At 37.5% G+C, this 13892-nt stretch overlaps 1 protein-coding gene across 1 annotated transcript; it reads right to left on the bottom strand.

The window, feature by feature from the left end:
- Positions 1–275: 275 nt before the first annotated feature.
- ccdc15 (coiled-coil domain containing 15) lies at positions 276–12301 on the bottom strand. Its single transcript, XM_041802250.1, has 10 exons — positions 11902–12301; positions 10600–10749; positions 10369–10467; positions 8683–8799; positions 8440–8565; positions 4834–4953; positions 4654–4757; positions 3854–4051; positions 1543–1691; positions 276–1428 (listed from the first exon to the last, which is right to left on the bottom strand). The coding sequence occupies exons 1-10, from the start codon at positions 12082–12084 to the stop codon at positions 1379–1381; spliced, it is 1296 nt and encodes a 431-aa protein (XP_041658184.1). The 5' UTR covers positions 12085–12301; the 3' UTR covers positions 276–1378.
- Positions 12302–13892: the final 1591 nt, after the last annotated feature.

Raw genomic sequence — 13892 nt, 5'->3', positions numbered from 1 at the left:
CAAAAAAAAAAAACTGTGGTCTTGCCCGAAGCCAGTGATGTAAAACAAGTCCACTACTGCTCCCTAATGTCTCATTTCACTTTAAAGACACTTTAACACTTACAAAACCCTTTTCACTTTAAAACTTTCAAAATAAAAGCAGGTCTGTATCCAAAAGGATAAGCAGCTAATTATCCTCGGATTAAGACTGTAAAAAACTGTTTAAATGCAAAACAGTGGAATTTCAAAGCAAAAAAGGAGCAAAAAAGAGATTACTCAAGATTTACTGTGGAAAATGCTGAGTTTAATCAGGATTAAATGTTTTAATTGTTTGACAGCCCTAGTAAAAACTGTTCTGAAAAGTTGGTAATAACTAAGGCTCTGATTCAAAGAAAAAAAATGTAGCTGAGTTGAAGTAAAAAAAAAAAAAAAAGAAAAGAAACAGGCATAAGCATCTAAAATGCAAACCTGAGCAACTTCATGTTAATATAGATAATGTTAACACAATGGAGATTAGTACTGACATTTGAATGCTGCATAAACAAATTGGTGACCTCCTATATAAGAAATATACATCAAGTGACATGAGATTCCAAGTTGACACCACATGAATTTAAACTCTGGACACCAGTATTTGTCAATAGGAAAAGTTACTTTGACACCCAACCCTAATTTTTATAAATATTAGCTACTTTATATCAAAAATTCACATTTTGTTTTTAATTATTTTCACAGTCTTGAAGAACCTGCACACAATTTATAAAAATCCCACTCAACAAAAAGTCAATACTCCAAAGCACATTCTTAGGTTTTTACATGTACAATCATCCCTGATGCACAGTGAAATATTATAAACTGATTATTCTAATCACACAAAAAAATCACGCTTCAATACAAATTCTTAATCTTCAATAAATTAAAAGCACTCTGTTAGTGGCTCTGCTGAGCTGTAAAAGGCACAATGGCTCTTTGAGGTAAATGTTAATGTCAGCAGGCTAAAATGCTTAGTAACCATGCACACATGTTGATTTTTTAAAGGTATAACTTTTGCACAACTTCTTTTTTAAAACAATCCATGTCTTCAGAATTCTATGAGCCACTCCATTAAGTCAAAACATGACAGAAAACCTGGGTTAGGAATTATCGATGTCATATAGGAACATTTAAATGCTTGGGCAAATGTTATGGCAGTCTATGTAATATAAGGTGTGATAGTTTGTTTAATGTTGAGGCATTCCAGTTTAAAGGGGTTCCATGTCCCCGTCCTGCTATCAGTTTTGTTTTTGACTCTGGGTTTGAAAGATCAAACTGTGTTTTCCAAATTACTGGACTGTTCCTGTAAACACACATCAAGGGTCTCATTTCTAACTGACAGTCCCCTGCAGTCCATCACTTTCCTTCACCGTAAATCCAAATTCAGCATTGTTGAATGTAAGACCTTGGCATACTCTGTGGAGTAAAAAAAAAAAAAACATCATTGTTTAATGTTTTTGTGTATATTCAAACTAAAGGTCTGAAAACAGAGTGTCAGCAGGCTGACACTGCACAGGGGGCAGTGAGTACCTTTGGGATTGTTGTGGAAGACACAGTTGTTAGCACAGATGTCAGGGTGGGAGTCCCAGAAGGAGGACGCACAGCAGCAGAGAGGAGGGAGGTCCACGGAGGTCTGAGAGAGTCGCTCTTTCATCTGAGCTCTCATAGCTTCAATGAACCTGCAGAGTAACAATTAGCCTGACAGTTAGGGCAGCGTCAGCTTCATGTATTTCAGTTCTGACCAAAGGGAAAAACAGCTCATTGGGCTTATTCATGGTGCCATTTCAAGATGTGACATTTAGACCCCATGACATTTTGCCTTTAATATGGATGTTACAGAAGCATAAAGTGGGGACAAAGTTATCCACCCTCTGTGCCAGCTTTGAAGGTAGTAACAGATTCATTAGTGCAGCACTGTGTTTTTGTGCATGTCTGACTGCGAGTCACCATTAAAGTCATGCTGTTCTAAAATGCTTAATCTTAGGCCCCAAATCTGCCTTCAATCCCCACTTCTCAGGGTACACAGATCTTTTGTTTTGAACTACAGATATCTTTGAATTTTGATTTCATTTTTATTCCTTTCATTTTTACTCCTCATATTCAGAAGCTGGGAAATAGAATCAAGTCTGCGCTGGATGATGGTGGTGTTGTGCACATGCTCTGAAAATGGTGTATCATGGAGCTCTGAGGTTCATCACCAATTTCGAATCCTTCATCCATTACCATTTACTGCATGAACACATTGGATGGTCTCCTTTGTCCACATTTACTGAAACACTGGCGTATCAGTATCTACAAGTCTATTCTTGGTTTATTTTCCTTCATATCTTCTGACCTTCTTTAGGCAGAAGAGCACAGAAACTTATCATCTTTGTTCTCAGGATGTTTTGTTACTGTCTGTTCCAAAGGTCAGAACTGAACTTGAAAAAATGTATAGAAGTTTGCTGCTCCCTTTCCATGCAGATTGCAAAAACACTTCAAACTTAATGTTTTGCTCTCATTGGATACTCTTAAGAGGGAGTTAAATGAACTGGAAGAGACACATCTGGATACAGATGCTTTGAATGACAAATTTACAAATATGGTTGATTTTGGTGGATATCTGTTGATAAAATTTGTCATCTTGTTTCTCTTTACTCGTTTTGAGAATACCTAGTAGTATGTTTTCCATGTATGACTACTTATTCTTTGTGTAAAACTTTGTCTAAAAAGTTTTTTTCCTGGTTTAATGTCTGATAATAATTAATACAATTACAGAATTATAATAAGCAGGGTGATATGAGCAGCAGATAATGCACACCCATTGCATTTTGTGTTTTCATCTGTTTTGTATACTGGTTTAATTTTCAAATAGTTACTATGCCTTAATTATTGGTACCAATGGTTTGCCTCAGGGAGTGTCATCATTAGGGCTGATTTGCAAAAAAATCTAATAGCAACCCCCAAATATTGTGATTTAATATGCGATTATTCTTCGGTTAATCTCGTATATTTTTCGACAAATTCAAGCAATAGATAAGTCCATAAATAGACCATGTGTATTGAAAACAATTAAATTATTTCCAAAGCAGTTGATCCATAGGAGCATGACTCTGAAAATAGGGGTGCAACAAGCTTTAAGCTATAAAGGAGGTGGCTGGGGTGGGGGAGGTGAAGGTGGCTACCAGCTGATCGTAGCTAGGGTACGACTTTCGTGAAGTAACGCTAGGCTTCATCAGTTTTAGATAGAATGAGCTAACTATTTTGGCTTGATTGCAAATGTGATGTCATTTGCTTTGTTTAAGGTCATTATCATTTTTATGTCACTCATTTTGATTAAGAAAAACATACATAAAACACAAAAAGATTTGTGATTTTTGTAAAGCACAAAAAATGACACTTGAATGTTTGCATCATGTGCATAAAATCTCTGCCTCTGCAAAAAAAAAAAAAAAAAAAGATTTATTAAACTGGTATTTTGACACATTTCAAGTTAAAGAAATATTGCAACTTCTGTCATTTGAAAACTGCAGCAGGCCATATTGCGATTTAATCTAATTTGCGATTGATTGCCCAGCCCTAGTTATCATAGTTTTCTTTTATTCTTGTTACGTACTTTAGTATAATGCCATTTAATCTTCATATTTGTAATGCTCTGGGCACTTGTCTACAGGGCTGGTGAGGCTCAGTGTGGTTATCACTCCGGTGAAGAAACAGTCTTTCATTTGTTGCGTCTGGTACATCAGGATCTTTTATGAACAGCAGGTCAAACACGTGTGCAATTCTTTACCGTCCCGTTCTGATTCATGTTTATAGTCACTAATTTTAAGTAACCCCCCACTAATGATTCTCCTTTCATTACCTTGCATCTGTTTTGCACTTCTCCTCCCTCCTCCTCCTCTGCAGCTCCACCGCTCTCTCCTCCTCCTCCTCCAGCCTCAGTCGCTCCAGAATCAGCAGCTCCCTCTCTTCCATCCTATGTCTGGCCTCTTCAAGCTGCCGATCCCTCTCTAATCTTCTCTCTTCCTGCAAACGGATCTGTTCTTTCTCTGCTTTGATCCTTCAGTGGAGACAGGGCATTTGAGGGGAGATTTTAGCTGAGTGAGGCTTAGGAATTACAAGTGACATGCTTTGAAGATTTTTTGGGGGCTTTTTTGCTTTTATAGATAGAACAGCTGAATAGACAGAGGAAATGCAGGGAGGAAAAACTGGGTTAGACAAGCATCAAAGGGCTGAAACTGGCAATTGAACCTGAGGCTGATGTGTCAGACTGTAGCCTCTGTATATGGGGTTGTGCTCTAGCAACTGAGTTACACTGCGCCCTCATGTGACATGACTTAATATCTATTTAGTCAATCTAAAAGTTGCACAGAGAGGCAAAGTATTGGGCCATATACTAGTACCTTTTTAATGAACCATTATTTGTGTATTTATTATAATGTGTTTCTTCTACCCATTGAGGATTTCCCATGGATACTTCTCACTAAAGGTGCATATTAATACCCGATTTATGCTGAATTCAAGCTTCTTCATGAAAACAGTCATTTTCAAAGCTTCAGCTGTTATTATTAGATTAGCAAAAGACAGATTCTGGGCTTAGAATAAAAATTATTCATACTTCCACTCAAATAAGAGGACTTGAAAGTAAAACTGTCTTATCACCTTGCTGTCCTCTTCAGGTGTTTCCTGTGCTGTTTGTTCTCCTTCACTCGCTCTCGCTCAATGTTCATGTACTGACGGCGGTGCATCAGGAACTGAGACTGTTGCTGCAGAGAGAAACGTGCCATGTTTAACATTTGTTCTGACAGGGTTCAGACAAGTATGAATATGTCTGATGTTTACCTGTCTCTTCAGTTCCTCTTGGTCAGGCAGAGGCCACAAGACTTGTGGGACTCTGAGGCTGGTCTGGAATCCAGGATGAGGCTGTGATTTGTCAGAATCCAATAATGCCCATCCACTTGACTGAAGAATAAACAGACACACAATAAACTACTGCTTAAAGTGTTCAGCCACTCCACAGGGACATACTTACAACAGCATTGTTACTACTTCTACTGTTGCCTCATTAATTACATTTCGCCTTGAGTTTTGACCCAACCTCAGCTTAATGTGTTGGTTTAAAATCTGGTTAGCCATCAAAATACTATAAAAGAAGAAGATTTAGGGCATAAGATCAAAATACACTGTTTATCATTGTTGTTCCTTGTACATAGCCTGGAAAGCAATGAATCATATGCTCTTAGAGGAAATGGAAGTAATAAAAGTATTTTTTAATCATTCCACCCTTAAATTCCTTCAGTCATGTGGTAAAATAAAAAAAAGACTGGTACTGGAAACACTGATATAATAAAACTTTACCCAGTTTACAGTTATAATTGTGTCAAGGGTAATAAAACAAGGAACTTTGAATTCATAAAGTACACGAATCAACGAGATCAGAAGTAGAGGTTAGATTCTCTGTTGAGACCGGTCTGACATGGCCTCAGATCTGAGCCGGGCCTGAAACCCTGTCCCTACTCTCACCCTGGCCCAGGTCAGGCTTGAGGGAAGTCAAAAACGTCCTGTCAGACATGTTAGCATGACTATGCTTGACCTCAGATTTTTGAGTTTTTTGCTTATTTCTTCCATTTTTTGGTCTTCTCTTTGTCTTGTTCAGAACAATTTCCCTTGGTGGCAACCCGCTGCACAAATTACAAGATGAACTGCCCAGGTCGGCTGGTCGCGTGAACAACAGACCTGAAGAATGAAGAAGTCATTTAAAAATTACACTCCAAGTGGTTAATACACTAAACATTCTATTTTCTTTAAATGTATTTTTTGTCAATATGAGGGAGAAAAGCTGTTAAAAAGGGGCGCTGCTGGGCACCCGTTAGGCTCAGTGGGTAGAACAGGCGCCCAGGCTTTAGTCCTCAACACACTTGCCACACACAACCAATTGCCATCCCTATGCTGTTTGGTGCATGTCTTCCCTCAAAACTCTCTCCCCATATTTCCTGTCTCATTTCAGCTGTCCTACATAAATGAAGACAGAAAATCCCCAAAAATAATCTTTAAAAAAAGCGGCACTGCCAGCCTGCTCAAGTCCCTGATACTGCATCGTATCATTCAACACAGTGATATGACGCAGTGGGAACCGAGCGAGGGAGAGCGTGGCATGCAATTACACTCAGGTGGAGGATAAGACTACTTCTATTGATTTTCTTTATTAATGCAGCTCAGTTTATCAATGAAAATGGAGCCGACTGTTAACAGAGTGATGATTTCCAAATAGCTCTGTGTGTTCAGAGCACAGTGATGTCTGTGCGTCTGCTCCTCATCCTCACTACTGTTTAACAAAAACAATAGTCAGCCATGTCTGTCTTTCATACCGTGCTCATTAAGATCTCATATTAACCGATTTCTGTCATTAAAACGACTCAGAAATACATTTTAAAATGATGATGGGTCAAAATCAAGCTCGGGCCCATTAAAATCAATTGGACAGGCCGGCCACGGAAGGAACATGCATAAGCTTAGGTATGGTCTGGCAGAAATCTTTGGGCCTGATGTAGGTTTGCAAGACACATTACATTTCTTTAGACAGAAAGATTCTTGAGGCTTTCATGATTTCATTAAGTAGTCAGGACAGCGGAGAGGGTCGGCTATTGGGAAGAGAGTAGGGACTGACATGCAGCAGAGTGCCAAGTGTTAGAGTTGAGGGATTGACTTCACGACTATGGCTTTTGTGCACAGGGTGCAACCTAACAACCAAGCCAACTGATGCCACACTTTTAGGTTTTTGATACTGAAATACTTTCTCAAGGAGCCAGTTTTCCCCTTCCTTATCTTTTTTATTTCTGTCATACTCCCTGATCAAATCATGCTTTATGGTCAGAAGCAGAAGTTAGTATTAGTATCAAATCTCATTCAAATGCAACATAAAGATTTCTCCTGCAGAGGATTACTTTATATATTAATTGAGAAAAAATTCAGACAATTCTGGGAGCAAACTGCAATCAAATACTTATAGCAGTGTTACTCAACCCTGCTCAACCAAAGAGCCAAATTGTTGAAAAATACCTTTACAAGAGCCACAGTCTAAGTGGTGAAAAGTGGCAAAGATGGGTAAAAGTGACAATAAGAGTTAAAGGTTAAACTATCAAAATGTGGCAAAAATTGGTGAAAAGGGGCAAAGTAGGCATAAAGTGACAAAAAGAGCAGAAAGTGGCAGAAATAGATGAGAAGTGACAAAAAATGAGTTACAAAGGGCAAAAAATGTTTAAAAAGTGCCAAAACCATGGCAAATACATGGATGAAAAGTGACTAAAACGGGCAAAAAGCCACAAAAAGGTGGAAAAATGTGCAAAAAATACAAAGACAGGCAAAAATGGGGGGAAGTAACATTTAATGGCAAAAGCGGCAGCTTAAATTGGTGAAATGTGGCAAAAAATGGGAAAAAATGTGCCAAAAGCAAGGTAAAAAAGGTAAAAACAGGATAAAAGAAGCAAAATGGGCAAAAAGGGGCTTACAGCAGGAAAACTTGATAAAGTGGCAAAAAAAGGGGCAAAAAATTGCAACTAAGTTCAATGGGAATATACAGACAAAAATAACTGATTGACAATTAAAGCCAGCTGTAAAAGTATGGGAAACAAAGTGATTGTGACTCACAATGGATAATTTCTGAGGTTAAAGTTGCCCTTTTTAATGGTTTTCTGGGGAAATAATATTTCAAATTAAGACATGAAAGAGCCAAAAAATCTTCACAAATGGGCCGCATGTCCACATGTTGAGTATCACTGACTTAAAGGTATACTTTCTGACTTTATGTTTTATAACATCTGGTATAAGTTGTGTGCCCACTTTTTTTAGCACCATCTGTCTACAATCCAACTTTAAACTATTTATTTATTTATTTATTAATCAGGCTAATTTATATCAGCATTTGATTTAGGTGTTATACTTTTAGCTTACAAATATTGGTGCTCTCTGTGCCACTGTGTTTTTACCAATGCTTTTATGTACAAGCTGCTCCAAACTAATTGCCCCTCATGGGATTGATAAAGTCGCTTAATTTAACTGAACCATAGAAATACAGACATGCATGGGATTACTTGTAGACAGAAGATAAAGTGTCAATCTGGTGATATGGAGGTAGAATAGGTCTAATTATCAAAACTGTCTTATTCCCGAGATGACTGATGAATGTTTGGCTTAGCAGAAATGCATGTTTCTAAGGTAAACAGAGAAACTTGACTTGGGGGACAAGGAGGGCAAACACAGATATTACTGCACATTTGTAAATGTTGTTTGCAAATGCTGTGATCTCATTTACTATTTATATGTTCTTACATCTCTGTGCAACTGCAATGAAATGTATGTCTGAGTGTTGAGCCATGAAAATGATTCATAACGTCATGCATCCTACAGACCATCAACATGGCACACCAGCTATAGTGAGTATCCATTAACCTTCTGCTGAACAAGGGGACATTTGTGCTGACTGGTGAAGATACAATCCTCTCCCTCTTCCTCATCTTCCAATTCATCTTCCTCCCTTTCTTCATCGTCCTGATCTGCTCGGAGCATGTGCGATCTCTGTGAAGCGCAGAGGAAAATGTTGTTTATTGCACCCTGGATGTGCAGGAATGTTCAAGATTACAGGAATCTATTTGATATAAAAAAAGGGAACAAGAATGAGACACAGGCGCTCACATGTCTGGTGGGAGAGATGTTCCATTCGCCTCCAGGAAGGTCTGATGTAATTTCCCTTTGCGGGTCCATTCGACAGGCAGCCAGTCTGAGACGGACCTGCCTCATACCTTCAACTGACTGGAAAATCATGAGAATAAATAATCCCAATGATTAATCACAGTCACATTATTTTATCAGTCATGCAGGGAGACAAGACAACCATTCTGACAGCCACAAAAAAAAAAAAAAAAAAAATTGCAAACTGATTAAAGTAAGCCAACGTGGATGATCAACAGTATGCTGCACAGATAGAATCAACGACAGAAGATCGAAATCATATGAAATGAAGCAGAATTCAATCATGCACAGGAATAATTGAAGTCTAAGAAAAAAGAAAATATAAGTAGGGATGTCCAGAATGTGAAAATTAGGGCCGATGCTGATGTTTAAAGTAATTGTTTAGCCAATGATCAATACCAATGTTTTTTCATTGCCTCTTTTGATGCATTATGTCCAAAATACATACATCTTCTTTTATGTTTGACCATGAAAACTGACTGTCCACCAGATCAATTCTTCTGCCACTGATATCTGTTTATGCCACGTTATTTTGGTCAAAAAAGCTAATATTGGCCTATATTGATGTTAAACTGATGCATCTGTGCATCTCTGTGCAATAAGACTTTAATTACTTTAATTGGTATTAGAAGCTTAAAGAGACCTGACAGCAATAATAATAAAAGCCATCTTTTAGAATCCCCTAATATTTTTTCCTTTCTTATACATAAGAGACTAAACTATCATACCATGTTATGAAATTCAATTAAAAGGTTTGTAAGTAACACTTTTAGATTATGTCTTAATTCTAGTATTATTTACTGTCTTTTTTGTGTTTTCTGTTACCCTATAATGTGTTGAATAAGCTCCACAAAATAAAGTACCATCAAAGAAATGGTTAAAGTTGTTTGTGGTGTACCGTACTGAATAGTAATCATATTTTGTCAAGACTTAATAAAAGTAGTAGTTAAAAGACTATGATTCTGATTGATTCTGTAAGGAGATTTTATGGTTGAAATATTCATTAGCACTCATCTGTGGATCAACTATGTCATGTAAAAAATATTTCAAACAATATCTTAAATATTTTGCATGCTACCCATTCAGCACAATATGTTTGTTGACATTTTCTTTCTGAATCTATGGATACATACATGCCGCTCAACAAATTTCTTCTGGTCTCCATACATTATTTTGTAACATAGCTTTGAGACTCTACTCCAATTGAAACCCCAAAGAGTACCAAAGAGGTCAGACTGGCATGTTAAGTGATAAGGCTTTTTCCACAGTCAGCACTTACTTCATCCCAAAGGCACCATGTGGGTTTAAGGTCAGGGTCTGTGCAGCCTTACTGACAGAAAAATGACTTCCTCTGACTTCTACCACTACAGCAAAACTCTTCTTTAGATTAAGTAACTATACAGAAGAGCATTAACAAAGCACTACTACCAAAAAACATGTCCTAGCCATTTTATATGTTGCTATGAGCCATTATGTCAGCCATGATTTCAAAATAACTTTCAGATGATAATGTGAGGAGCCCAAAAAAGAAAATAACCTTATTAAACAAATATGTTTGTTACAGTCCTATGAAATCATTAGATTATTTATCAAAAACTTTACATTTTCAATACTCAAATATCCTCTCACCTCATGAAAGCTCCTCCCCTTCACCCTTTGTTGTACAGTGCCTCCTGCAGGCATCTGCTTTTCACCTGCAGTTGCATGCTGGGTCCACACTTGGTACTGCTGTTTTACCCAGATATAAACATTTACAAAGATATTTTCAAAGAGACAGTCTATATTCAGCAAACAAGAGCAACCATGCAGAACAAAAATGATGAGTTAAATCACTGTTAGTCAATATGTAGTAATCTATACCCCTGAGCATGCCTGAGGCTGCTCCCTCCTCTTGATGATTTGAGCCTGCTGAGCCACACGATGGCGTACTTCATCCTGAAATCGTCTGAGGCTCTCTTCACTCGCCCTCCTTTTCTCTGCCTGGATTTCCTCAGTCAGCAAAGCAAGAGCCTAAAATAAAGACCGGGTGAGACTGTTTGAACTAGTTAAGCAAAATCCTTTCTTCATGTGATTATGCAGTATCAGCTCCTTTCAGCTCTAGCAACCGCTTGATTATGTTCTATGCAGGTTAACACAAAGCAAGAATTCATGTTTTACAAAATTTAAGCATATAATTTGCAGATTTTCATGCAAAGATGGTTGTTACAGTCAAATATAATAGAAACATTTATATTACATTATATGTTGTAAATTTGTTTAAGTAAGTTGGAGTGTACAGTGGTGCAATGGTTAGCACTGTTCCCTAACAGCAAAAAGGTCCTTTTTAAAAAATATCTGGCCTTTCTGTGTGGAGCAAGCATGTTTTCCTCATGTATGCGTGGGTTCTCTACAGGAACTCTGCTTCCTTCCACAGTCAAAACACATTCTCCTAAGGCACTGGTGATTCAAAATTGTTTGTAGGGGTGAGTGAAAGCTTGTTTGTGTCCATACATCAACCCTGTGGTGGACAGGTGACCAGTTACGGGGTGTACCCCACCTCTCGCCCAGTGACAGCTGGGATCAGCTCCGGTTACCCTGCACAGGTGAAGCAGTATAGAAGATGGCAGATGGACATTCCTATGTTCTGAGAATTCTATATTAATTTACAGAGTAAAACATGAACAATGTTTTATCTCTGTCTTGTGAAATTCTGTGACACTGACAGTAAATTGCAGAAAATACATGCATTAAATCCTCCATTTTCACTTTTAGGGGCATTTTATATTCTTCAGTTAATCTTCAGTTTGAATATGTATTATTTATGACGTGTGCTGCTGATGTCTGCTGATGTTTACAATCAATGCACATGTGTAAAAATAAGTTTGTGACATTTTAGGCTTAACAACCCTATGCCACCTTAAGTCCGTTTTCGTTGGTCACCCTTATTTCTTTAATTTAAAATGTGTTTAAGGAGTAAAGTCTGTTTCTTTGGTCATCACTAAACTCTAAAGTATAGCAACCCATTTAGTGGCAAACAGAAATGTTGCTACTATCAAACTGACATAAACATTAAAACACTCAATCCTGAAAGCACCCACCTTCACTAACGGCTCCTTGGTAACCTGACAACACAACCAAAGCTAGCTTTAACCGTTAGTCATCAGCATTAAATGTCAAACTCACAGACGGATGCTCCACGAAGTCTTGTCCCTCTTCAACCCAGGCTCCCACTGCCACCACGGCCTGGTTCCTCTCTGCAAGAACCTTGCTGGCTTTTGTAGCTGGGTGCTCCTTGTTCCGGGAAACTGAAGCTTTACATTTGCCTCTTTTCGAGGTTAAAACCCGCCTGGAACTCATTGGGAACATTAGCGTTGCTAACAGGTGAAGCTAACTTTCTCACTGCCAACTATGTCTTTACGGTAAACAGTTAAAGTTGTAATACATTAGTAACACATGGTGTTGTAGCGACTTAGTCGACTGTGTAGTGCACAAAAATATTTAGTCCAACGAGAAGTAAACTAAACAATCATAAAAGTCCCACTTAACGCTTGTCTCAACATCTGATGGATATGTACTGGTTTGGTTTGTTTGAGTTTCGCTCTTCTTTAAATTTCAGCCTAACCGGCGCAACACTGCCCCCACCCGGACTGGAGGAGACATCACGAAAATACACAATTCACTTTACTAGAAGAATGATGTGAAAATTTACATTTTTTAAATTCATAAACTATTTTTTAAGTAATTCTAAATAGGATTCGGGATAACTGGCCATAGCACATGATGTTAAGGTAAAATACTCCTGGAAAACACTCTCCTCGCATTGTATTTAGCTGTTTAATTTAATATGCCAAGAATGGCAGAAAGAGTACAAGACTAGTGCACTCAAGTAAAAGTACAGTCTGGTTAAAATGTACTTCAATAAAAGTAAAAGTACTGGTGTATAACTCTATAAATCTTTTGAGATATTTGTCCAGTGTCTGTTGAAGTTTAAGCAATTTGCTCAAAGTTGGGAAAATTTGCGATGAAATTTTCAGTTGTTTTCATGGAAATTTTGAGAAATTTATTTGGATGTTTGAAGGAATTGGTTTGGAAATTTAGTTTCTGATTTGAAAAACAAAGCATTTCCATGAAAATTTTTGAATTTTCAGGATTTGATTTGACTTTTTGGGGGGAATTTGCATCAGCATCTTCACAGAAATTTGGGAAATTTATTAGTAAATTATAATTGGGTTGGAGGTTCTTTGAACTTTAAGATTTTTCATAGAAATGTATCAAAGATTTTGTGTTGATGTTTGGGGGAATTATCCATCATTTTCATGAAATTTTGGGGAATTCTTCAGTAACTTTTTGGGGATTTGATAAGACATTTGAGGGGGAACTGGCTTTAAAATGTTTGGAAATTCGCTTGAAATGTTGGGATGATTTGCAATTAGATTTTCAGGGAAATTTTTAGGAATTAGAACATTTTTAGGCATTTTCATGGTTATTTTGTTCTTTTTTTATTATTTTGGAAGTTTTATTTATATTCTGGGGGCATATGCATTGACATGTCCAATCATTTGCACAGAGATTTGGGAACTTGGTGTGTAAAAAAAGCTACTCAATGACAGTAATTTGAGTCAATGTAATTAGTTACTTTCCCCTTCTGGCACTGAAGCTTAGTCACGACCTCAAGAGAAGAAATTAACTTTTGATCATTGGAAAGGTGATTAAAATGAAATTGATGACTAACATCCACTTACGGTTTTCATAGTTTTGATCATGTTTTTTTCCTATTTTGTAAACATAACAGTACATTGTGAATTAATAAGCAATATTAATTTACACAGGAGACTCCAACAGGGCCAAGGCCCTAACTTTAATGTGCTATGAGAATTGTTGTATCCTCTTAGGTGCTGACCTGTTTCTGCTCACTCTTCAAAGTCCCTCCCCATTGTTTGATCTTTGCTGTCCTACTCTGTATGCATCAGTGAGGCAATATCACTGCTGTGTGCATGCAGGAGCTGACAGCATATCAGTGGTAGCAGAAACATGAAAAAAAAAACTCAAATATAAAGTATGTATACTGATAAAAGTGCTCTATTCTTATGCTGAATTGCCTCCTGAATATCTCAGACACTTTAAAGGCAAGGCAATTTAAATTCAACACCAGAGGCAGCAGGAAATGTGGGTCA

The sequence above is a fragment of the Cheilinus undulatus genome, linkage group 12 (assembly GCF_018320785.1).
Source record: "Cheilinus undulatus linkage group 12, ASM1832078v1, whole genome shotgun sequence".
NCBI classification, from domain to species: Eukaryota; Metazoa; Chordata; class Actinopteri; order Labriformes; family Labridae; genus Cheilinus; species Cheilinus undulatus.
Note: the sequence above shows the minus strand (reverse complement) of the source record. Positions and strands in the feature narration are given on the sequence as shown.

Bases quoted from the DNA above. Each gene is read 5' to 3' on its own strand.
- ccdc15 (XM_041802250.1), bottom strand. From the start codon at position 12,084: ATGTTCCCAATGAGTTCCAGGCGGGTTTTAACCTCGAAAAGAGGCAAA. The intron at 10,468-10,599 runs GTATAGATTACT...TGGGTAAAACAG, and splicing joins AGCCTCAGGCATGCTCAGGG to CAGTACCAAGTGTGGACCCA. The intron at 8,566-8,682 runs GTGAGCGCCTGT...TGCGCTTCACAG, and splicing joins ACATCTCTCCCACCAGACAT to AGATCGCACATGCTCCGAGC.